The 25258-nt window shown below is 41.1% G+C and overlaps 1 protein-coding gene across 1 annotated transcript in view; it reads left to right on the top strand.

Moving 5' to 3' along the window:
- The window catches only part of IL17REL (interleukin 17 receptor E like), a 54601-nt gene extending 48360 nt beyond the window's left edge, over positions 1 to 6241 (top strand). Inside the window, exons 14-17 of the mRNA XM_068402219.1 lie at positions 1407 to 1466; positions 2489 to 2546; positions 5216 to 5270; positions 6214 to 6241. Coding sequence (XP_068258320.1) covers positions 1407 to 1466; positions 2489 to 2546; positions 5216 to 5270; positions 6214 to 6241 — 201 coding nt within the window. The remainder of the gene's footprint in view (positions 1 to 1406; positions 1467 to 2488; positions 2547 to 5215; positions 5271 to 6213) is intronic.
- Positions 6242 to 25258: the final 19017 nt, after the last annotated feature.

Here is a 25258-nt window from a genome sequence, read left to right as displayed (position 1 = left end):
GTGTGCAGAGTGCACATATCAAGGAGTAGTTGACAAGCAGGCAGCTAGGAATAAGGACTTCTTAAGCTCAAAGGGGCGGACACTGAAAGCTGAATTTATTTTCTAATGAATCAGTTTCGGTCTTTATTACATCTCTGGTACTGAATGTAACAGAGCAGCTGTTAAAAGCAGAGTTTCCCAACTCAGCTTCGTTGCTCAAGCTGAGGACATGCTTAAGTGGAACACGATAACTGCTCCTGCAGGAGATCCCAGAGCTTAATAATGATGGGGAAAGGCCTGGGAAAAAACAGCTATCGTAATCAACACAGACCACAGAGTGCATTGGTGGTGCTATCAAGAGTCTGTCCTAATGGGGCAAGATATCTGGGGAAATGCTGTATTACTGGCAGAGATGGAGATCTGTACAGTAGAAGAGTTGTCAAACACTATGTTCAGTGAACACTGACAGTGGCATTTCCCTTCAACCAGCTTATTTAACATGAAATCTGTAGAATTTTGATTTTCTCGTTTTAAAGGTTTCGTGTGTGAATTGCTAAGTGAGTAGGGTAATGGTGGAGCACTAATAAATCATAGCTAGGTATTAAAGTGTGTGTTTCATGACGGGCATGTTTTCTTCCCTCCGGTACAAAGCTTTTATGTCCTCTGCTCCTGTGACAGAATGGGAGCCCACATAAATGACATACAGTTCTTATCTCAACACCGTGAGCAATATACACAAAGTTTTCGTCAAGACTTAGCTCTGTGTTCCCAGAAACCACTGTTCATTCTCTACCTAGTAATCCCTGTTCAGTCATGCTCAAAAAAGAACATATTCACCTAATATGCCTCAAATTATTTTAGGAGTTTGCCACAGTGAAGAGAGCAGTGCAGGATTCATAGCTATTAGTGGAGAAACTGACATTATTTTGAGGACAAACCATAAACAATCAAATGTTAAGTGTCAGAACAGTCATTTAGGACAATTTTACCCTAAGGCTGAACTTTTTCTCTGCATACAATGTGATGGGAAATCCAAAAGAACTGTAAAGAAAGGGTCATTCCTTCAACTCCTGTACACCAGGGAAAAGAAGTGAAGATGCTCATTGGCTAATGTGGTGTGAGCAGCCACGGCGAGGAGGGTGTCCTGCCTTATGATGCTTCATAAAATGCAGGAACATTAGCCCTCTTCCTGTTCTGCCCAAATTGTGCTTGGCCAAACTACACCAGCTGCTTATCGTCATTGAGATCTGGGAATATCTCTGAATATAAATAATCTTCCATAATGAATACATACTTTATTAATTTTCTGGCACAGTAGAACATGTAGCATTATTGGCAAATGAACCAAAGAGCTGGAGAGACACAATACATTTTCATTGTTCCAGAGTATGGAAAATAATATTTTTCAATTTTTTTCTTCTCATTAGGGAGATTCTGTATCAATCACTATGTCACGGGAAATGTGTGGCTCAACAATATGCATTCAGGTATGTGTCTTCATTTTGCCAGATAGTCTGTACAAAATAAACAAATCTTCACTCTCTCTGCTTTCTCCTTCCAGCCAAATCTGATTACTGTGCAAATGGAGTTGGCAAAGAGCATTATTTATAGCTTGATGTGCTGCCACCACCTCTTGTTGAGATGACATTAATTAACAGAGAAGTTGCTCTCCATGATCTTACTCCTTTGTCAGTGGCAGATAAAGGGATATAATCAGGAAATTGTTTATCCTGTCTCTATATGTTCCTTTGTAATAAAAAGTTCCAAGGTATCAAAAGATTCAAGTAAATTATAGATTAATTTTTCAAAAATTGACATTAGCTGGAAAAGGTTACGCATATAGCAAAGAGCACAGTAAGTGCATAGTACGCTAGAATTAGCACTCCTGAAAGCAGAGCTAAGCAAATTATTTCTGACATTTTTGCACACTATTTCCGTAGCTGAACTTTATTAAGACAACATTAATAGAAAATGAGCATGAAGCTGATTGATTGATAGGTTTATTCCTCTCTGGAATTAATGTTCTCAGCAGACACCAGGACAAGAGAGAGTGACAGCTGGAGCTGTGAGGCTCCAGCAGCTGCCCTGGAAGGTCCTTGTCAGCTTCACTTTCTGCTGCTAGGAAGAAAGGGGCAAGATGAAAGTGAGATTGGCAAGAGCCTTCTGGGTAATGAGAGTTGTTCTTTGTTCCCTGGTAAAAATCAGATTTGGTGGTAAAACTGATGTTTTCCTGTGTAAATCGTTTATTTTGTAAATATTATCTGTCAGAATACAGTTCTCCCCTTCCCCCCCCCCAAATCTGATTCACTTTATCGTTTAGAAGCCTAAAAGTGATTGCAACTCACTAAATACACACTAGACCAGCAGTCTCTGTATGCATTTGTTTAAAAACAGATATAAAAATGCAGTCACTTGAGTAAACTAATAAAGCGATCTCATTTTGTCAACACAATTGTTTACTAACAATTCTGCTGAAAAGGGAAGACGACTCAATTCTTTCTTTTAAAAGGGCTGGAGGACAGATGTAGATTATTCAGTTCCACTGCAGATCTGTGATATCCACTGTGGTAAGTAAGAATGTCAACAAAAGAAGAATCAGGTCTTGACTGTATAGAAGAAAGCATCTCAGGTGAAGTGTGTTTTCATTGGGAAACTGAGGTGGGATTCACCTGACAATGTGGATGTCTGCGTGTGAGCTAGATATGCTCAGCTTCCTTTATAGACAATGGACTCATATACCTCAACTAGCTTTTAATTAGACATTGGAATGGGCTGCCCAGGGAGGTGGTTGGGTCACCATCTCTGGATGTATTTAAGAAAAGACTGGACATGGCACTTAGTGCCATGGTCTAGTTGACAGGGTGGTGTCAGGGCAACGGTTGGACTCGATGATCCCTGAGGTCTCTTCCAACCTGGTTGATTCTGTGATTCTGTAATTAGCTACTGCAAGGGCAACTTGTGTGGCTGGCTGTTTTCTCTGCTTCCTGGGTGAATTTTCCATCCTGTGCCAAGATCTGCATGCCACACCTATGTTTACCTTGCTGTCAGTACATGAGGTAACTAATTAAAAACAATCCTTGGCAAGTAGGCACACAGTGCTGTCATTGTAGTGATTGCAGCACAGCCCTACTGTTAATTCCCCACCTCTGCAAATGGGACAGTAGAACTTCCCTCCACTGCAGAAGTGTGGTGAGGATATTATTATGATTTGAGGTACACTCAAATATGCTCACAGAGTCAGAATATTCCGAAATCTCCAAGCCATGAAAGTAAGGTGTTGAAGTTAGTGAGTTCAGAGTGAACAAAGGCTGTGGGGTTTACGGCAAAGAGTGCAGGAGTAGATTTAATAGTTTAGAACTAAAAAGTCTAAAAGGAGTCAAAGTGACAGAAGCCTCAGTCAGAGCATTGCCAAAAACACCTCCCCAAACCCACCCAAACAACCAACCTCCCCTCCCAGTTCATTGTAAAATATAGTGACTCCTATGACAGATTTTCTCTGTTGTCTAACAATACCTGTCAGTTAACTATAGCTTCAGATTTGGAAGCGTGATACTAAAAAGGAGGGGGCTCGAATTTGTAGTCTAAATGTAGTTCTCTCTGCAAGCACTTGCATAATGCTAGTTCAGGTTTCTTCTCTGCTTAAAAACTCGTAACAAGCCCACTCAAGGTGAATCAATTAAATAGTGTTGTGATTCATATAGTCTGGACGCATTTTCCTTATTATATTTTCCTTTTAACAAGTGTGTGTGGTATGGTGAAAGCATGTAAAATAATGAAAGACTCCAGAGATGTCAGTCTGGGCATTCCCCTCTGCCTTATTGTAGGACCGAATGGATCTGCATATTAAATGAAAATGGTGGAACACCAAAAACTGAGTAAAGAACTTTTGGGGCACAGTATTTGATTTAAATGTGGAACTTTTTGTCACAAGTTTTTGTTCTGATAAAGAATTTAGGGACATTCAGAAAAAAATCTGAAAAACTGTGCACATGTCAAGAATATCAGAACTGTAGTACGTGATCACTGTGTTTGTTGTATGGAGGATATTAACTTCTATAATAAGGATATTAACCATGCTTCATGTATTCTGCCATACTTTATATTTTTGGGATAACGTGGTCCACATTAGCAGGTGGATAACTCCGTCTCTGCCAGCTGACCAGGAGGGGGTTCCTGAAACCTCCCTCTGAGACAGGTGGTACAAGTCAGTGTCAAAGATGGGACACTGAACTAGGTGGGTCTGACTCGTTGCTGTAATTCATGTGTTCTTAATGACTCATCAGGAGCCATCAACCACTTGTCATGTGTAAGATTTTGAATGTAACAGTAATAGCATTACTACTAAGGGCTTTTGTGTTCTTAAATGCTTATTTTCTATAACAAAGATATTTTTCCAAGCGCTAGTTTTTCAAAATCAGGAGATTATGAAATTTTCTCAAAGACAATGTTACCAAGGGTGATAATTCTTACACTGGCATGCTATTGTGTTTGAACCTGAGAAGCTAAGAAAAGCAATCCACATAAAGGTGAAGGGAATATTAAACCTAAGATTTGTCCATAATTTGTGACAATTTGGATTACACAAAATGTTAAAGTAAGTAAGAAATAATCTTATAAAGGCATAGTGAAAATAGTGAAAATATTTACTGCATACATCTTTGTAAAATAGAAATTTACACTGTTGAGTATCACTGTTAAAGATACCAAGCAGCATCAGCGTGTCCAAAAGAGCCATGATGTAATTAACATGTATTTTTTTACTCAAAACCAGAATTCCAGTGATGACAGTATCTATTATAAAAAAAACAGTGTAGCTAGCCATCAGGAAGGCTACTTTCTTTACAAATGCAACAAGAGTCTTCTGACACGTAGAATACATTATACTGCAACAGACTGCATTTTTCTGTCAGTAGCTGTGCTTTGTAATTAGTATGGCTTAGCCTTATTTGCTCTACAGAGGATGGAAATGAGAAAATTTTTTTTTTTTTTTTTCATTTAATAGCATTGACTTAGAGGCAAAACTTTGTATTCTTTTTAAATTTTATTTTTCCTTTGGCCACTTTTCTCTATTCCATTTAATGTAGCCAAACATTTTTGAGACATTATTTCAGGTACTGAAAAGGAAACTTATCTATTCTGAATGGAACAATAGCCCAAATCAGTTAATGTGAAAATAAATATATGTGAACCATAATGAAAACAAAATGGCAACCTACCCTTGAACTTGTTTCTTCAGGTTTTCGTGGTCAGACATACGATGATGGAAACCCAGCAAAAGCTTTGACACACAGGTATCCATCCAATGTATAGTTTAAAACACCTTTGAGAGTTGAGAGATTTGTTAATCCTGAAAACATACCATTGGCCTCTCTGAAGAACAGAAGCAATGTCTGAGTGAATAGTGAGTGCGTACTAGCCAGAAGGAATATCAGGTTCTTACCTCTCCCCTTTCCTTGTCCCCACTGAAGACATTTCTTGCTCCTGTGCTCGCTCTCCTCTTGCTCTCTCTATTGCACCACAGCGTAGTCTGGCATCACAGGTAGCTGCCTTGCTGCCCAAGAGAGGGGACAAAGGGAGTCAAATAACTAGGGGAAGTGCGAAGTTTGTAAAGTAACAAGACAACCTTCAGGAGGCCTGGAACAATCTCAGATTTGCTGAGCATGACATTCTCATTATTAGCACCTGCCCCCTGCTTTCTCCCTGACATCTGCAGGCAGATCAGTCCCCTCTGTGCTCTCACCCATTAGACATATCTGCTCAGCTGTTCCAGTGCTTCTTTTCATTCCCACAGCCCTTTGTAAAACACCTGTTCCTAGGTTGTAAACAAATCAGTACTTAATGCAGCCCAGGGATGTATGATTTGGTAGACCCTGAGCTCTTCAAAAAGCTCTTCCTTTAAGGATACCCTTTCAGCAACAGCCCTTGTGCAAAGATGGAAAAAATAAGCAGCCTTGCAGAAGTTATGCAAGTCATGTGGTTGAGAAGGGGCTACCATCTTTGCTTTGATGCAGTCTTTGGTTTTTCCCTTGTCAGAAGATACCACTGAGAATAAAGTATCTTGATTTTGTTCATTTGTTCATATGAGTGCTGTTTGGACTGTGAGAGTCAACTCCACAAGCTGTAGACAAATGGTTAGATTTGTTATTTAACTCCAACCATATATGAATGCAATGAACTCTCTCACACTTCAGAGAAAATAAGCTAATCTTCTTTCCTTTTCTGTTTTTCCCCTAGAATGAAGAGTGTGCATTCCTTGCATTGAATTTAACAACACATTTTCAAGGTCCTTCTCAACATCAAGTTATATTTTGGTGTAACTTGTAAATCTTGTCTAACTGGTCATCTCTCATGTTAGTAGTTTCTGCTAATTACTGTGAAATTATTCTCATGAGTGAAGAATTTAGCAAGTTAAGCCTATCCTAACATGTCCAATAGAAGGTGGATTATGATTCTTCATTTCCCAGTATTACAAAACAAAAAATGTCTCAGATCACTTAGTTAGAGAATCATGTTCACATTTTCCTTCTAAATTAATATTTTATATATAATATGTTATAAATGAGTATTTTCATAGTACCTTGTCTACCTACAGAACAAGTATTTAATATTTTCTTATTTGTAACCTTCATTTTTAAACCATAAGCAAAAGTTTTTGAGAAATTAACAATGGAGGATGTTTTCTCAACTTTGTTACATTATCCTTCTTTGTAATTTCCTTTGTTTTCTGATGCCATTCTGATGATCTCACCATGACAGGCCATATTTGTTAAATGTGTCTAAGAAAGAACTGCCTTCTGTGTTTGCATTTGTATTTGACTTGGAGATAACTTTCCTATTTGTCTGAGGAGGTACGTGTCTTTGGTTTGATAGCTATTGAAAACTGTCATGTGGAAATCCAGCCTAGTGGAAAGAACTGAATTATTTTTTTCCATTATAGCAGTATTTATTGAGAATAATATTACACACTGTACTGATTATCAAACACTTGGCCTTTATTTCACTGAATACTCCTGTCAAACATCTTTACTTCCCGTTGTGTAACAAGGAAATAAAGTCAACTAAAAGACGATTAATAGAAAATCCTGAAACCATGTGGAATTGCTTAAGTGGGATCAGGAATATGAGTGGGAAGTGTGGGTCTGGAATAAGAAGTTGATCAATAAAAAAATATTTTCCATCTAAATGTGTTTTTTGCTTCAAGACTTTCAAAGAGCAATTTACAGAAGATAAATACGGTGTAAGAGACATATCTGCTGTGTTGAAACACAAGGTTTTTGAGGTGCCCTGAAGAGGACAAATTCTGTTCGGCTCCTTTATCAAAGTTTAATTGTATAGAGTGCACATCTATTAGATATATTCTTATTCCAAACAGTGCTACAGCTCTGAAAGCAGAGGCGGCAAGGCAGCTTGCCTAAAGCATTTAGTTACATGCTTTGGCTGTGAAATAGCAGCAGTGATCTACTCAGACATCTGCTTTTCCTTTAATACGCTCCAGACTGCAGCCAGAAACAAGACATTCAGCCATTCAACTGAGAGAGCATCATAACATTTCTCTCTTCAATTTCCTCCACTGCAAAAGTCCTTTCTGTAGGAAAGCTTGATTTGTACATTGTGCTTTTTATTGCAGCAAAATCTTAAGATCAACTTTTTGAATATGTCCTCAGACTGAAAACGAGTTAAAATTATACAGGTGTGGCAGGATCTGAAAACCTAAGTGTAGCTAAGACAAAACAACACCTCCAATGACAAGTTCAGATGAGGTCCTGAGGCAACAATAGCTGTACTGAAGCTGGATGCTTTCAATGTGTGGTGGTTTGACCCTGGCTGGACACCAGGTGCCCACCAAAGCTGTTCTGTCACTCCCCTCCTCAGCTGGACAGGGGAGGCAAAATATAATGAAAGGCTTGTGGGTCAAGATAAAGACAGGAAGAGATCACTCAGCAATTACTGTCATGGACAAAACGGACTCAATTTGGAGAAAATTAATTTAATTTATTACCAATCAAATCAGAGTAGGATAATGAGAAACAAAAACTAAATCTTAAAACACCTTCCCCCCACCCCTCCCTTCCTCCTAGGCTTAACTTTACTCCCTATTTCTCTACCTTCTTCTCCTGAGCGGCGCAGGGGGCGGGGAATGGAGGTTGCGGTCAGTTCATCACACACTGTCTCTGCCATTCCTTTCTCCTCAGAGGGAGGACTCCTCGCACTGTTTCCCTGCTCCAGTGTGAGGTCCCTCCCACAGGACAAAGTCCTCCACGAACTTCTCCAACGTGAGTCCTTCCCATGGGCTGCTGTTCTATATGAACTGCTCCAGCGTGGGTCCCTTCCATGGGTTGCGGCCCTTCAGGAACAGACTGCTCCAGTGTGGGTCCCCCATGGGATCACAAGTCCTGCCAGCAAACCTGCTCCAGTGTGGGCTTCTCTCTCCACGGGTCCACAGGTCCTTCCAGGAGCCTGCTCTAGTGCGGGCATCCCACGGGGTCACAGCCTCCTTTGGGCATATCCACCTGCTCTGGCATAGGGTCCTCCATGGGCTGCAGGTGGATATCTACTCCACCATGGACCTCCATGGGCTGCAGGGACAGAGCCTGCCTCACCGTGGTCTTCACCATGGGCTGCAAGGGAATCTCTGCTCTGGTGCCTGAAGTACCTCCTCCCCCTCCTTCTTCACTGACCTTGGTGTCTGCAGAGTTGTTGCTGTTTCTCTCACATATTCTCACTCCTCTCTCTGGCTGCAGTTGTGCAGGTTTTTTTGCCCTTCTTAAATATGTTATCACAGAGGTGTTACCACTGTGGCTGATGGCTCAGCCTTGGCCAGCAGCGGGTCCATCTTGGAGCCAGCTGTCATTGGCTTCGTTGGACATAGAGGAAGCTTCTAACAGCTTCTCACAGAAGCCACCCCTGTAGCCCCCTCAGGCTACCAAAACCTTGCCATGCAAACCCCATACACAATGATAAGATCCTGTTTTAGCTGCACGGACTCTAAACCTCTTGCAGTATATCTTCTCATGTTGGCTGCAGTGATGGAAATACCAAAGAGAATGTGACCAGCCATGGTCTTGATCACTTTGGTGCCATTTTACAGGAAAGCTTGAGCGGTGGACACAGCAGACATGCCACTTAAATTAACTGTCTAAAACTAAAGTGTTCATTCAAAGGTAGTGGTCTAGGCTCCCATGATGGCCACTGCAGAGAGACAGGTACTTCCCGAGCATATTTCATTCTGCTTGGATATTTGTTTTAGAGGGAACCTAGACAACTTAGCCTAAATGCTTACCGTTAAGACATTCCTGCTTAAGGCAATGTTTGCAAATAATCCCTAATAGTATTTCCATACTTTGACTCAGGTCTGCCTGTTTGCATTTGTGTAGTGAGAAAATTGCTGGTAGCTTTTCTGATTTACACCCAAGCTGATCTTTAAGAGTCCTGTTTCGAATACACTACTTCAGGTAAACATTGTCTCTTCTGATTACAAAATTCCTGCTCCACCTGAGACCAGCTCTTCCCACTCTCTCAAATAGTGACTGGACCACCCTACACATGTAATGCTCTGGAAGGAGTTCCACTCAGGTGGTGCCTTTTCTAGAGAAGTTACAGTTCTGCATTACTAAGCTACCGGACACTACTGTCCTTGTGACATAACAGCTGCAAAAGTAAAGGTGTTTTTTTTCTTTTTCACAAGGCATTTTAAACATTGGTAGGTCAGTCCTGAAAGAAGAAGGTATGACAATCTTTCTCAGCTCTAAAACTATTCATTTCACTCTGCTGACCACTGAAATGTTTTCTTTTTCTCACCCAAAGTATGCAATAGTTTTGCAATATTGACCAACGCACAAGAAAAACGTGCTGTAATAACAGCCAAATGCAAAAATCCCCTATGTGATTGCCTATAGACTTGACTAGTTCTGTAGAGCCTCCATTCTTTTGTTGAAGGAAATTCCCTTCTTGCTTATTGTGGGCCCAGTACAATCACCCTATTTTTAGACAACCCACTGATACTTGATTTTCATTTCACATGTACATGCTTACTGTTATCACAGAGCATCAATGTCCCAGTTCTTCTGAGATATTAGCATATATCAGAATATCATTGAGGTATAGCAAAAGCACTGATAGATGCTTTGTAGTAATCTCTTCGAAAGACTTTCAGTTGTGTCTAGTGCATTGCACAAACCTGAAGCTAACATTTAAAGTTACCACATAAATTAAAGCAGTTTACCTCCACTTATTTAGGGACTTATTTTCACTTGCCACACCCAGCCTAGGTCTGGTGTGGGAAACCAGACTGATGCTGCTGCAGTATTTTGCATGTCTTTATTTGCAGTAGTGGATCCGTTTCCTTGATAGCAAGTTATAGCTGAGTGCCATGCTTGAATTGCCACATCCTAATGAGTAGTTGTGTATTCACTAAGCCATAATAACAGGCACAGCAGATCTAGTCCACTGCTGTGCAGGCTGTGTTCCTGACCCCTCTCTTTTCTGGACTTCCGATAAACTACTTCAGAGAAATAAATGGGAAGAGAAATAATGACTACTTCTGTAGGGTTAGTTTACTGCTGATTTCACTCCCTGTAGTCAGGCATGTGTGAGCCAGCAGAAGGGTAGCAGCCCAGCTCCAGGGGAGTGGAAACAGTGCTGCTCCTGTTAGTTCCTTAGATAGCAGATTGACTGAACTGTAATGTAACACTGCAACATGATCATGTACCTGTGCTTAGCAAATAGAAGAAAATATATTTGCTTCAATTTACTGTCAAAATTTGCAATGAACAAATTCCCCTTGCTCGTATCCTGTAACAGCTGGCCTTAAAAAATGGTGACTTCATCTTATATCTCATATGCCCTGTAAGTTTTTTATTGTACACAGAAATATCTTTCCTAGATTAAGAAAACAATTGATCTCTCTTATCCAGAAAGCCCTTTAATGCAAACATGTAATGTTGCTGTGTTTAGTGCAGTACTGGAACAAGTCCAGTAGCAATGGTGGGAGCTATTACTCCCATCCCTCTTCTCGTTTTCTACTGCTTCAAGCCATTGTCAGTATCACTGGCTCACATTTTGCAGGAATAGGCCCTTTTATGTGGCACCAAGTGCCACTTTTAAAAAACTAACTAAATGAGCAAGGGTAAGTCCCTGTATTGGATTCACAAGAACCCTAGAAATTATGCTTTCCTGAGAACTATCAGTATCAAGACAGATCTCATCTACTCTCCATCTTCCATTGGACTAAATGACTCCTTAATATATATTGCTGATACAATAAAAACAGGACAAGTTATCTACTGAAAAGCAGATGATCATTTCTCTAGACCGCGTCTTTCAACAGGTGGAATTTGTAAGATATATTTCATAGAATCATAGAATGGTTTGGGTTGAAAGGGACCTTGAAGATCATCTAGTTCCAACCCCCCTGCCATGGGCAGGGACACCTTTCCACTAGACCAGGTTGCTCAAAGCCTCATCCAATCTGGCCTTAAACACTGCCAGGGAGGGGGCATCCACAACTTCTCCGGGTAACTTGTTCCAGTGTCTCACCACCCTCACAGGAAAGAATTTCTTCCTAAAATGTAATCCAAATCTACCTTCTTTCAGTTGAAAACCGTTACCCCTCATCCTATCACTACATGCCCTTGTAAAAAGTCCCTCTCCAGCTTTCCTGTAGACCCCCTTCAGGTACTGGAAGGCTGCTATAAGGTCTCCCTGGAGCCTTCTCTTCAGGCTGAACAGCCCCAACTCTCTCAGCCTGTCTTCATAGGAGAGGTGCTCCAGCCCTCTGGTCATCCTCGTGACCCTCCTCTGGACCCGCTTCAACAGCTCCATGTCCTTCTTATGTTGGGGGCCCCAGAGCTGGACGCAGTACTCCAGGTGGGATCTCATGAGAGCAGAGCAGAGGGGGAGAATCACCTCCCTCGACCTGCTGGCCACGCTTCTTTTGATGCAGCCCAGGATACGGTTGGCTTTCTGGGCTGCAAGTGCACGTTTCTGGCTCATGTTGAGCACATTTCCTGCCATGGACTACATACTGACTAATGAAACCTAAACCATCCTCTTTTTTTAAGCTGTGTGAATTCCTATCTAACTTCTGAAGGTCCAGTTTTCAAAATCAGCTTGGGATGGGCTCATGATGCACATTGCTGTCTCCACATGAGTGCTGTAAGGTTTTAGACCTTTTCATATCGTAGCCAATATAGTAAAAAATCTTTACCTTTGACTCAATAGCTTCTAGTACATGCTCAGTGGCTGAACACCTACTGCAGATGTTTCCAAGCTTTGCTCTCATAACTTACATGTATTCTGAATCCAGATTTGTGCTTGGCCAACAGTTTTTGCATGAGAGGTTGTCTGATGGGATGTGTCTGGAAGAAGAAAGGATCCAAGGCAAAAGAAGGCCCAGAGATAGGATGACTAGATAAAAGATAGGGAGAATGTACTTTAAGCCATCTATGGTTACAGGTAGGGAGAAGCACTCAGCAGGAAACAGTGTATATGTGTCCTGGGTTGGCCCAAACCAGGCCAATTAGTCTTAGAGGAACCAAGGTCACTGCTAAATTCCTCACTGCTTACAAGTGAAGAGCCGAAGGGGGGTCGCACCTGCAGGGAGGAGCAGACAGGGCAGGTGACCCAAAATTGACCAACAAGGTATTCCATCCCATACACGTCATTCTCACTTTCCTATTTATCACTAACCCACTGCCTCCTGGAGGTGGGGCCCAGGAGGGACCGGCCCTCCTCTCTCCCACTGATTGGTACTAGCTTTGCCAATTCTCCAGTTAAAAGCCTGCAGGTGTGATGGCAGGGGAGCTACTGCATTTTCCCCTCTGCCTGTGCTGGGGGGAGCAACTCTGCCTGAGGAGGATTTCCAAGCTCTCGATCTTGGTTTTGTATATATTTGTATATATTTGATTATTTCTATTATTCTTATTATACTCTTTTTCATTACTATAGTTTATTAAAACTGTTTTAACTTTCCAACCTGTAAGTCTCTCTCCCTTTTCCCTTTCCCTTGGGGGGGGGAGAGGGTTAACAGAGAGCGTCTGCCACCTGATTAATAGCCGGCCCAGCTTTAAACCGTGACAATATGAAGCCTTTGGAAGGAAACCCATAAAGGGTGAAGGATGAAGTGGACATGCAGAAGTAGAGGCAGTGATGATTAGAGGTGGGGCAGGGGAGATGGATTGGAGGGGACAAAGACCGTGAAGCAGGAGAGGGAAGGGGGAGGTGAAGCCAGCCAGCCCAGGAGTGATTCACAGTGCTGGCTCAGATCTACTCCTCAGTCAGAACCTCCAGGTAAAATGGGACTGTGAGTGGAAAGGAACTAGGCATGTACTGCTCTGCATCCGGTGCATATATTTGCCCTAACTGGTTGCTTCTCACTTTCATCCCTGCTCTATGCTATCTTGTCCCCTCCTTCATGGAGCACAACACCACGGTGAGCGGGAGGCAAACAGACCCTGAACCTCCTTGTCTGACAGGGAGTCCTCTTCAGTGTGCCTATGGGCTTCTTACCTATAGGACTTCCCAGTTTGTTGTGTCCTCAGCACGTCGTCTTACGCCTCAGCTTCTAAATGCAGAGCATGAGTTAGAAGTGGGGTGGAAACAGCCTGTCATTTTTTTTTCTTCTTCAATAGTAACAGTCCTAATAGTGGGGAGAGAAAGCAAAGGTGTGATTCAAATAAGTGGAGAAACACTGAGTTACACAACAGCCGTATATGTTTAATAGTCCCTTCATGACCATATTCCACCTTAAAAGTACTGGCACTTGACAGGGCTGTTTCTTTCATTTTTTGCATTACTGTCAGGTTCCCTTTATTTTTAGAAGTAGAACTTTCACTTTCTCTAGTTACTTAATATTATCATTAATTTCTTCCTCTCTTGCAGTGTTGGACTTCCATGGCAGTCAGCTCCCACTCTGGTGGCTCTTCCTCTTCTGCTCTCAATTCACATTCTTTGTGAAATCCAGAATCTCTTCCTACATCTGTAGTTTCTGCTCATTGATTTTTTTATCTGCAAGACCCTGGCCAGCTGAGTGCCTTCAGATAGGGCTGTTGCCAGCTCACCCTGGAAGACACGGTTCTCTGTATGCCTGCACATACCAGTATCAATAACCTTTAAATGTTCTGCTTGTTCCATTGATGTGTCCTTTTATCTACCCAGTTTCTTATCTGTGTCCTACCCAGGTTACACTGATGAACCTTGCAACCATGAGTGTCTGAATATCTCAATATTTCTAGATCATGAAAGCTTTTTCTGCCTGTGCACTAACATGGTTGTGTATCTGAGTCCTGGAAGTCACTTAACTGCAGTTGTGTGGGAATATGCCTAAACTAATAACATTTACTGAAAGGCAGGATAGATCATTTTGACCACAGCACTAGTGTGGTTTCCAGATTGAGGATAACTTGCTCTGGCCAAGTCAGAGCACAGACAGCAATCTGGTATCTGGCCTCACCTTGCCATATAAACAAAACTTCAGGCTTTTTTTTCCTGGATATATGTTCTGCAGTGTTATTTGAGCTGCCTTTCCCAAATTTGCTCTTTCTGTCTTGGCTTGTTTAAGGTATGAGACTGAGCTAAGCCAAATGAGCTAGCTCATTTGGGGTCCCTTCCTCGAAAGATTGTGTTTTTTTTTAATGATTCAAGCTGAGGCATCCTTCCTATGTGCCTTCAAGTTTCTGTGAGTTAATGATGAGCAGGAAACTGTCGTAAGTGTCTAGCCTGACTCAACTCCTTTGGTCTGTTTTCAGGCAGCTGACTTCTGTGGTGTTTTGTGACCCTCAAGTTTCTTTCTAGAGGCAAATTTCTAGCTTTTTAAGGGTGTGCTACACATCACCTTTATTTGTAAGCTCCAAGGTGATCAGACTTCATCTGCTTCTACTGCCAGGAGAATATTCACCAAATATCTAGCTGTTGCTGGCCAGCTCACCAGACATCATCCCCACTTCCAAAAAGAAGTGCTGCAACAGGGCTTCCCAGGCTGCCAGTAAAAACCGTAGTCAAATCCAACCAACATTTTTCTTCTGCTTGACTTTATGTCCTTCAATTGTTGCTGCAAAACCTTCATATGCTGTCTTATTGCATTGTTTTTTAATTTTGTTGGCTAATTTTCCTTCCTGGGAGCTGCTCCACTGCAGCTCCATCTGGCCTCCACATGAAAATGAGCTCACAAGTTCTTGAATTAGATACCCTGGGGGAGGTTAAGGCCTTTGTGGCATGCCCAAAGTCCAACAAAGGCCAGGGGCAAATCAAGAACCTATGCCTTCACAGCTGAAACATGCGTTAGTTCCTCGTTGACAAGCAATCTTCTGACTTTTCTTCTGTGAGCAGAGCTCTTGAAGTTCAGAGTAAGAGCTTTGTTCCTCTGCCTTTCGCTAGTCCAGAAATGGCTTTGGAGATCTGTTCTTGCATGAATGAAATTATTAATGAGTTTATCTCTTTCTCTCTTGTCCTCCTATTTTTCCTTGTGTCCCACGAGGTGGGATGCCTCTGAGGAGGCAGCCCTTTCAATCACAGCCAGCTGGACCTAACTTAGAGGAACACTTTGGAGAGACAAACACCAACAGGATGCTGAGGTAAATGTGTTCCATTTGCTACAAAGGTCTTTTCAGGCACTTAAAAGTGATACAGGGCCAACTTTCAGGAAACTGGGTCTGAAGGGGCATTGCGAAATGACCCTCAGTCTTTGGAGAATACAAAACTCTCTGATATTTTGTTATTTTCTTTGTCTAAGAAACATTTTGTAGTCCCTAGGGTGAGACTTTATTGTTCCAGTTTACTTCAGGGTTCTGATCATCCACATTACATACATATTAGTTCACTCCAGGGCTTTCATTTGTAGCAAACCAACTTTTCCCATCTGAGACAAAGCATGGGCACAGCTTGGGCTCCAGGGTATTTTCCCTCCCTTTGGGGGATGTGGATATAGCCAGTCTGCTCTTGAAAGAGCCCTGGAACAGTGTATATATACAACCTAGTCTGCACAAGCTGATATTGCAGACTGAGATCTACTCCATGGAAAAGATCACAAAGATAATGTAAATGTACTTGTGAGGGCTGTTTATCACTTGCCATTATCTGCTTGCTGCAGAGACATTGGCTGTGATGGGAAATAGCTGTACAAAAATTGCTGCCGTTGTGTCAGTGCCTCAGATGCAAGAGAACTCTCTGATTCCTGAATGGATGCTCTACTGCAGTCCAGCTTAGCAATGCTCTGTCATCACTACAAGAGAAAAGTAATGACTGTGTTTGAAGAATGTAAGCTACCATCTATGTTTCTGCTATTTTATAAGACTCAAACACTACAGGCTAGTTTGGTTTAGATTCTCACAAGGTTTCATTCTCTTTCTCCATTAAATACTCTGATATTTTGGTCCCAGCTCACAGAAATGAAGAACTGTTGAATCAGGTCTTTCCTAGAGGTAGGCTTGTGTAAGGCTCAGCATACAGGGTAGCAGCATTCCTTTATCTATATCTTAAGGTCTGCAAAGAAACTACTTTTAAATTTAATAGGCAATTTTATGAAATTCTGAAAAACTCCAGCAAGGTGGGAGGGGCACTTAAAGAATGTTCATTGTAATATAGTTCACAACCACAATTCCCATCCCATGTCTAATCTGGCAATTGTGAATTTTTGTGAAGGGGGTGTGTGTGTACATGTATGTGAAGTGTGAGACAACGAGAGAGAGAAAGAATGGACTTCATTGCAAGAAACTTTCTCTTGTGTATTATCTGCCCTGTGAATGACTGCTTGACAGCAGCAATTGCCTGCCAAAACCAATATTGTTTGCTGCGCATTTAGTATTGTCACGAAGAAAATAGACTTTGTCCTGCCCAAGGAAAGTACGCCTCTGATCTATAAGTCATCTGTAGTAACTAGTAGTCAATCCCAGTCATCTATGCATTTCATTTGTCTTTTGTCCTATTTTTTGCTTGGCAATATATGCACACTACTGAGTTCCATTTCCCAGAAGCACAAAAGCCCTTAATTCTCCTGTGAAGTCCAGTGATTCATTTACAGGTAAGTGGAAATCAAGTTTTTAGACTATGAGACATACAGACAGCTTTTGAAATGTAGGTAATTACAGGTTTTTCCAGAGAGTACTAATGATATATATGGTATAGAAGCATGAGAAATCAAAGTCTTTTCCTCACTAGACAAATTTTGATGGTCTCTGGATCAGGTCATTATGAGCTTCCATGCTTTTGCTGTCATCCTTGCTAGTCCCCCTGAAGACTTGACTTTAGGTCCCCATCTGCCCCCATATATGTCAGGGCAGGATGCAGTCATGGTATTTTGTGGGGGTAGCTACTTTTTCACAGTTGCCAGGACTGTATCCTGTGACAAAGATGCTCCTCCTTCAACCACATTGTATCACATAATGAGACAAGCCCCTTCCCTCTATGCCGTCTCCAAAGCAAGTCTAACTTGCGGGAGGATTTTGGGTCTGGAGCTAGAAGCACACATTCCCTTTTTGCCATACAACACTGCATTTTCTCTCCTGTTCTTGGAGAACAGGTGGCTGCCATCGGGGAAACTGGGGCTGAGGAGCCAGAAGAAGAAAAAAGTACTGCCTGGGGAATGTAGGGAATGACAGACAGGGGTACAAAAAGTTAAATCTTTTCCCCTGTAAATCCCATCCTTCCTTACCTGTTGCAGAGCACCTCAAAACCAATCTTGACAAGTTAGCTGTGATTTCAATGCACACTGTCAGTAGAGCTTCTCTGCACCATTACCTTGTTCACATTTCTATCCAGTCACCTCAGGCTTCCCTGACTCTGTATAAGGACATATGAGAGTTTATACTGAGTCAAATTATGAGAGTTTATACTGAGTCAAATCAAAGGTTCATTTGGCTTGTACTCTGTCTTCAACAGCTACACCTGCAGATAGCCAAGACAAGCATAGGGTGATATTCCCCAACCTCAATGCCCATGTCTTAAGAACTCGATAAATTATTTTTGGGTTTTTTTTTTGTGTTTAATATCTCCAGAAGGGTTTTTCTTATATGAATTTGCCTAAGTCTTTTTTTTGAACTCATATAAAAATCTCAAATTTTCTATTTCTTGTGGCAAGGGACTCCAAAGTTTAAGCGGGTGACGTGTGAAATATCTGTCTTTACTTTAAACCTGTCACCACCCACTATGTCATTCACTTAGCTCTAGCTGTCCTCTACTCTTGTGTTGTATGGGACAATGAACAGTGTCTCTGTACTTATTTTCTCACAGTCCTTATGCTTTATTGACCTCTACGTTATTCCCTCTTGATCTTTTTTTTCAGTCCGAAGAATTCAGGTCTATTTAATCATTCTTTATATGGAAATCACATGAACTGTGTACAGTATTGAAAATATGAGTGCTTCATGAATTCATACAGTGGTGTAGTGACGTTCTGTCCTGTTCTCTGTTCCCTACCTAATAATTCTAACAACTACATGCCCGTTTTTAACCTGTACTGCTAAGGTCTGAACTGTTGACAACATGGAACTGTTAGAAATCTGAGATCGCATTCCTTAGTGCTTATGGCTAAATCAGAGTTTAGCACTATATTACAAAAAAAATGCAGCTTTATGCTCTGTGCAGACCCTGCTTCTTGTGGACTGGACAGAAGAGAGAGAGGATTCGTTATTACTTCTTTAACTAAGCAAAATCAGGAGGAAATAAAAGACAAGCCCTGGCACTTCCCTGGTATTAGACAGCTTTTGGTAACACTTCCATGCATGTCAATATGCCTCTGTGCCAAACTGCAGGGAAGACTCAGCCGGAGGATATTCAGTCCGTACCTGGAATTTTATGCAGTAAGTAGGTTGTCATATATGGAGGCAACCATGTACTGTTATAACTCTGTGCTCTTTATATAGTCAGGTTTTAAGGGAAAATGGCCCTGATCCTCCAGTCCAAATCACTGCTATCTAGAGCAGGCTGTATGTGACTATATCATAAATGGACTGTAATATTTTTCTGCAAGATAAGTAGCTTTAGAAAAGTTTGTAACCTACTCATAATGGTAGCTTTTGTCTTCACAAGTCTACCGAGTTACTGTGAGCCAGCACAGAATGCATTCTACATGTAGTTAAGGTTTCACGGTAGGGGTGGTAACAGTGGTGATGGGATCAGTGGTGTTTTCTGTAGCTGTGACGTTAGGTTTGTTTTTTCCCACGCACATCACTTTATTTATCAGCATTGAATATCACCTACCATTTTATCACCAGCTGCTCACTGTTGCAAAACCCATTTGTAATTTGTCATATTCAGCTTGAATACCTTAGGATCATCAGCAAATGGTTTATATCAGTACCTAGATAATTTATAAACGTGTTGAAAGGTTGAGAAACCAACATGTGCTCCCTCTACAGCAGTAAAAATTTACATCAATATTTCTTCTGAAATTGCTGGATACCATTGCGAAGCCCTCTATCTCATCCTCAGTTTTTTGTCACTAGAAGACATCATTGTCTTCAGATAGATTGCTTAATAGCACAGCTGGGGCCAAAAATGAAATCTGTGGAACGAAATTCCACTGACTTACAGTTAGCCATGGAGTGCTCCAAAGGGAAGTGCTCTGCAATGAATAATATGTCTCCCTGTATTTATTTCTTAATTTATGCAAAGTACTGTGTGCTTTGGATTAGTCATTCTCCTTTACCTTCTCAGCTGTGATTTTTATCAAGCATTTCTTAACAGCTGTGTAGGTTGAGCATTTATTTGATTGATTGTGAAAAACTGAACACAGCATTCAAACTGTAATGACTGGTAAGGAGAGAAGAGACTACCTGTTGGGCCTAGGCTCAAGTCTTACTGCATTTGGGAGTCTGACAGGGAATTTCAACCTGTGTTGAAATGTAGTTCCACAATTGCATGGTTCCTCTGAAACTGCATAGCCAAATTCTCCATGCAATATCCAGGACGCTTAGTTATCTGCTTGTTTATTTTTTCATTTGTTTGTTTATTCATTCCTTGACATCTGTCAGTCTCTTTGATCTTCAAGACAGGCCATTTGGAAAACTCTCTGGACACCATTGCTCTGTGTGTTTTCAAGGCCCAGTGGGACTCCTCAGCAGCAACTCAGACTCCCTTTCCTCTTAAAAGTGGCACAGAGAAGAAACAGAAGCCTTCCTTCTCTTGGTGCACTTGAGTACTGAAGGTTACGGTATGATGGTTTGGAAGTTAGATTATCCAGCAGCTTATTCAGTAGGATGTGAAGCCAGGTGATTGCTAACGCCATGTGTGTCCAAGCTCTGGTATTGACTTTTTGTACTGCACCATCTTGAGGATTTGGGAATTGCACAAAGCACCTTTTGACAGAAAATAGGAGCGGAAAGAGGGACTTCCATCCACCTATGCAATAATAAGTGCAAAGTAGGGGCTTGAGGTACAGTGAGAAGAACAAACAAGGCTGGAAATTCCCTCCGGGGACTGATGAGACTGAACTTCAATGCAGACTTGTTATGACCAACACCCAAACACTGATGTGTCTGAGCTGCCTTTGTCTGACACCTCAATAACATGGGAAGGGACGGGAGTATCTCGGTCAGAACCCAAGAGCTGGCCCCTGAATGTATGGCTGTGCTGTGGTACCTGTAAGGGCTTTGGTGGGAGTGACTCTTGGGCAGGTGGGGAGTGCTGAAAATAGACTGCAAAACCTGGGGCCTGGGCCAGCTTGCAGACAGAGAGAACCTACCATGGGCCAGGAAAAAGTTTCCGAAGCATTTATTTGGAAAAGAGGATAGATAACAGGTGCATGAAATGCTCTGCCTTCCTGTTCTAACACGCATTTCATAAAGCAAACACATGTGTATACAATGTCGATTAACACATGAGGTACAGGGAGCAGGCCCAGATGAGGCTCTGTTTGGGCTGTTGCTCATTCCAGAGGAGAGCTGTTCATCCTGAGGTGGAGGGATTACTCTGGGGGTGACTTCCCTGCTGCTTCACTGGAAAAGAAATACAGGTTCATCAAAGCAAATGAAAGCTAAGTACAGGTTAATCAGTTATATCATGGTGCTTCATGATATTATTTACTGGGAATTATTTTCCTCATGAAAAGCAGTGGTGGCTTTGCCGTGATGGCTGCGGGGCTTGGTTGCACTTTCCATAGATGTGGCTCGTTTGGTTTCCCTAGAGTTACTCCCTGTATATCTTTCAGAGGAAAAATGGGCACATGGTCATGAATCATCATAAAAGTTTTTGCAAAGCTGGAAATCCACAGTTCCCTAATATTTTTTCTGTCAAGGTAACTAAATAAATTTTTCAGATCCCTTTTGTTTCTCATCTCTCTTCAGACACCCATTTTCTACCCACTTCTATCTACTGTAGATCACTCTCAGTAGTTTCCTTTTCATGATGCTTCTGTTTCAGCTCCAGGGTTCCTAAAACATTCTTCCAATATGAACATGAAACCACAGTCAGAACAGCAAGTACTGCCATTTTTACCTCACAGCTTTTTAACTCTGACTTTTTTAATAACTTTACTTTACTTTACTTTACTTTACTTTACTTTACTTTACTTTACTTTACTTTACTTTACTTTACTTTACTTTACTTTACTTCACTTTACTTCACTTTACTTCACTTTACTTCACTTTACTTCACTTTACTTATGAATATAGCAACATCAGACCCTGCAGGGGGTCCTTCATTTTGCAAAGACAAGAATGGGGAAGTGAATGCAAGTTTGCAAATGCTTTTTTTCCCTATAAAAAATCTGAATTCCACTTAGATGCAAGGGGAACAATAGGAGAAGAATGCTAACGATATATAGAAGAGAGGAATGTGCATGAGAGGAATGTGCTTTACTTTATTTTACTTTTTATTTTACTTTTTATTTTACTTTTTATTTTACTTTTTATTTTACTTTTTATTTTACTTTTTATTTTACTTTTTATTTTACTTTTTATTTTACTTTTTATTTTACTTTTTATTTTACTTTTTATTTTACTTTTTATTTTACTTTATTTTACTTTATTTTACTTTATTTTACTTTATTTTACTTTATTTTACTTTATTTTACTTTATTTTACTTTATTTTACTTTATTTTACTTTATTTTACTTATGAATATAGCAACATCAGACCCTGCAGGGGGTCCTTCACTTTGCAAAGACAAGAATGGGGAAGTGAATGCAAGTGTGCAAATGCTTTTTTTCCCTATAAAAAATCTGAATTCCACTTAGATGCAAGGGGAACAACAGGAGAAGAATGCTAACGATATATAAAAGAGAGGAATGTGCATGAGAGGAATGTGCAACCTATGACTAATGTGGTACCTTTTGAAACAAAATACAAAGGATATATCTGCTGTCAAATTATCCCTTCCTATGAGGTAATGACTGAGGTATGAATTGCAGAGCCAGGTCTTCAGGGCCCACACGTGCACATGCTAAGAGGTAATTTCTAAGGAGGGGGAATTACTTGATTGTGAATCCTGACTTTGAAAGTGACTTGGCTTTACTGCCTTGGTTTTTCTTATTACAGAGGTATTAGTTGGTGTTAATACTTCTCCCAGTATTGCACTAAGAATTATCTCCTGTTCTGTTCACAGTGTCCTTGGATCCAGCCATGCAGACTGAAGATTTGTTTCCACCTCTGCACCTTCTCTAACCCTTCTCTTAGCTGTCATTGGGGAAAAAAAAGCAAGCCCATAGACATAGTATTGTTTTATTGCACTGTGATTACACACTCTTTTTCCTAGTTCATTTTACCAGAGATATTCAAATGTTTATTTTGCTCTACGCATTCCTTGTGGTGAGAAACTGGCTTCAGAAGTAGTTTTTACATTTTCTTATCAGTTATCTATTTTACTTTAGTAGTTTGTTATCTGTTTTTCTTTAGTCATCTGCATCCTCCAGCTGTTTATGTGGGAAGACATAATTTGTCATTGGGTAGGAAGACGGACATAGTATCAGTGTCTGTTTTTCAGGTGAATTTTAATTTATTCAAAGTTGTCTTTCAGAATTGCTTCACTATCAGGCAGGAATCTAAAGGCTGAAATCAGTCATCTTTTCTTATCTCCTTCATTATCTCTTTCCTCATTAATTTTTTTTAGGCCTTTCTGAAAATTGTTCCAAACTTAAACTGTGCTAACTTCAGGCTGAATTCGTGGACTGATTTTTAACTAGAGCTTCACCACCAATAACAACCATTTCGAAGTAAATTCTCATTCCAGAATTTGATTTTTAGCTTCAGCTGATTGCATAAGAGGATGCTTTGGGATGATTCCAGCTGCTCTTTCAAGCAGACAATGTGGGCAAGAAAATTGTGCCAGAGATTTTAGAAGGAGAATTCATATAATCAATGCCTGTGCCATGGTGGCTGTGCCACCACAGGGAACAGCCTACTACTGTGTCCAGGTAATTACATTGCTTCCTTGGCTTCAATGGCTGCATGCTATTGTAGGGGAGCTGAGCCTCGGCACGGAAATGACAATAACCAAGGTTGTGATCTGACATGCAACCCATTACAAAACTGCTGATTCTTGGCTGCTTTCCCGTTACAACACAGCTTATTTTCATTTTCAGAGGAGGGTAACTCAGGGAACGTAAACCAGCTAATTCTAAAAGCACAACCTGTCCCCAGTTTCCTATAAGGAAACTAGGCAAATATAATATAGACTGTAATCTGTGTAAGTTTGTTCAAAGTTGGGAATTTCCACTTGACAAGCACTTCTGAAAACTGGTGCAATAATCATGAATGATGAATCCTGTAAAGAATAACAACAGGAACGACAGTTTCCAGTAAGACTGTCATGATAAGACCAAGTCAGCCAGTGCTGGGAACCCCTGACAGAACTAGAGAGCACCATGATGTGACAAAGGGTGAAACTACCGCAATCCAGCCAATGCCATTACTGTCAATCATCTTTCATGTGGGTGTGTGAGGAAGTGTGACTTCCTCTTCTCTGCTGGTTATGGGTTATTTTGGATGAGAAAACATCTCGGAATTTGCGTAGATAACACCGAGCAAACTCTGGCTTTTGCAGGCTGGGATCTTTCTGTGCTCCCTGAGGGAGGACCAGAGGGACTGCTGGTGTTCAGGCTGCACTCACTGGAATGGACTTAACTGGTTTGTTGTAGAACTGAACACTCCACCTAAGGAGGGCATAGGTCACTCAGGAAGGTCTAAGTCACTGTTTTTTTTTGCCATGCTAACCAATCCTGTTCTCAGTCAGTTAGCAGCTACTCAAATGGCAAGGTAAATGAAATTAAATTAAAAACCATTAAAACCCTCTACAGATTTTATTTTTCTTAATACTATCCCATGAAGAGAGAAAGATAAGGAACCTCCAGAGGAGGTCAAGGATATAGTATCCCAACTCCCTGGATATTTGGGAGATCTGGAAAAAGAGGAAGAGGCTTTAAACATAGCACCATCTAGCCTGTACCTTGCTGTTGGAAACTATCCCTTCCAGTAGGCTGCTTTCTGCAGGAGGTAGGTGGAAGGCTTTGCAGTGGCCGGGCTGATGGTTACCCACTCGCATTTTACACTGGTGGGATTTTGAATTGGAAATTTGGGGTTTGCCAGGGGATCAGTAACACACAGAGCTGCTGCTCTTAAGCTGCAGTTAGGAGATATTGTAATAGTTTCGTTTTCCGTATTGCTCCAGGGGTCTCAGAGATCTGGGCTGCTGAGGACAGGCAGGCTGAACTCCAAGCTGTATGGTTTATCACATCTCCTCTCCACATGGATGTTGAGGGAATGAACCAGCATTTTCACTTTTAATGAGGCATATTAAGCATGAAAGTTAAGAAAGAAATCGATCGCAGACTGGGTATGCTCCATTTGCTGCAGATGTTTGCTGTCTTGCAGGCTAGCTCATGCCAGATTGTTGGATGATGACACACTGCTCTGAATTATGGAAATACTTAACAGGAATTTATTGCTGATATGTAGTAAGCCACAGGAGTGTAAGCAAATCAAAGGTGATAATGGCTGCTTCCTCTTTTGGGTGAACTTCTCAGCTTTCACGTGTGTGCTGAACTAATTATGCAGTCCTAGGCACTGAAATGTTATTCCTTGGCTAATGTACTGTGTAATGACTTTTTGGGAATATAATTACCTATGACTACATCTGTCTGATCAGACCTATCTGAAATATCAGTAACAAATTTATGCTGAACAGGAAAGGGTAGCAATTTTTTTCCAGCTTTTGAATCCTGACAGAGTTGATCACAGTTATAATAAAGATTTCAAATTTGGTATAGAAAGGGAAAATAATAGGATTTTTTTCCCAACTAAAAACTCATTTGGGGTGTACTTTCTGATCAGCTGTTCTGGTCAAGAGTCTTCTC

Source organism: Nyctibius grandis, chromosome 5 (assembly GCF_013368605.1).
Source record: "Nyctibius grandis isolate bNycGra1 chromosome 5, bNycGra1.pri, whole genome shotgun sequence".
Lineage (NCBI taxonomy): Eukaryota > Metazoa > Chordata > Aves > Nyctibiiformes > Nyctibiidae > Nyctibius > Nyctibius grandis.
Note: the sequence above shows the minus strand (reverse complement) of the source record. Positions and strands in the feature narration are given on the sequence as shown.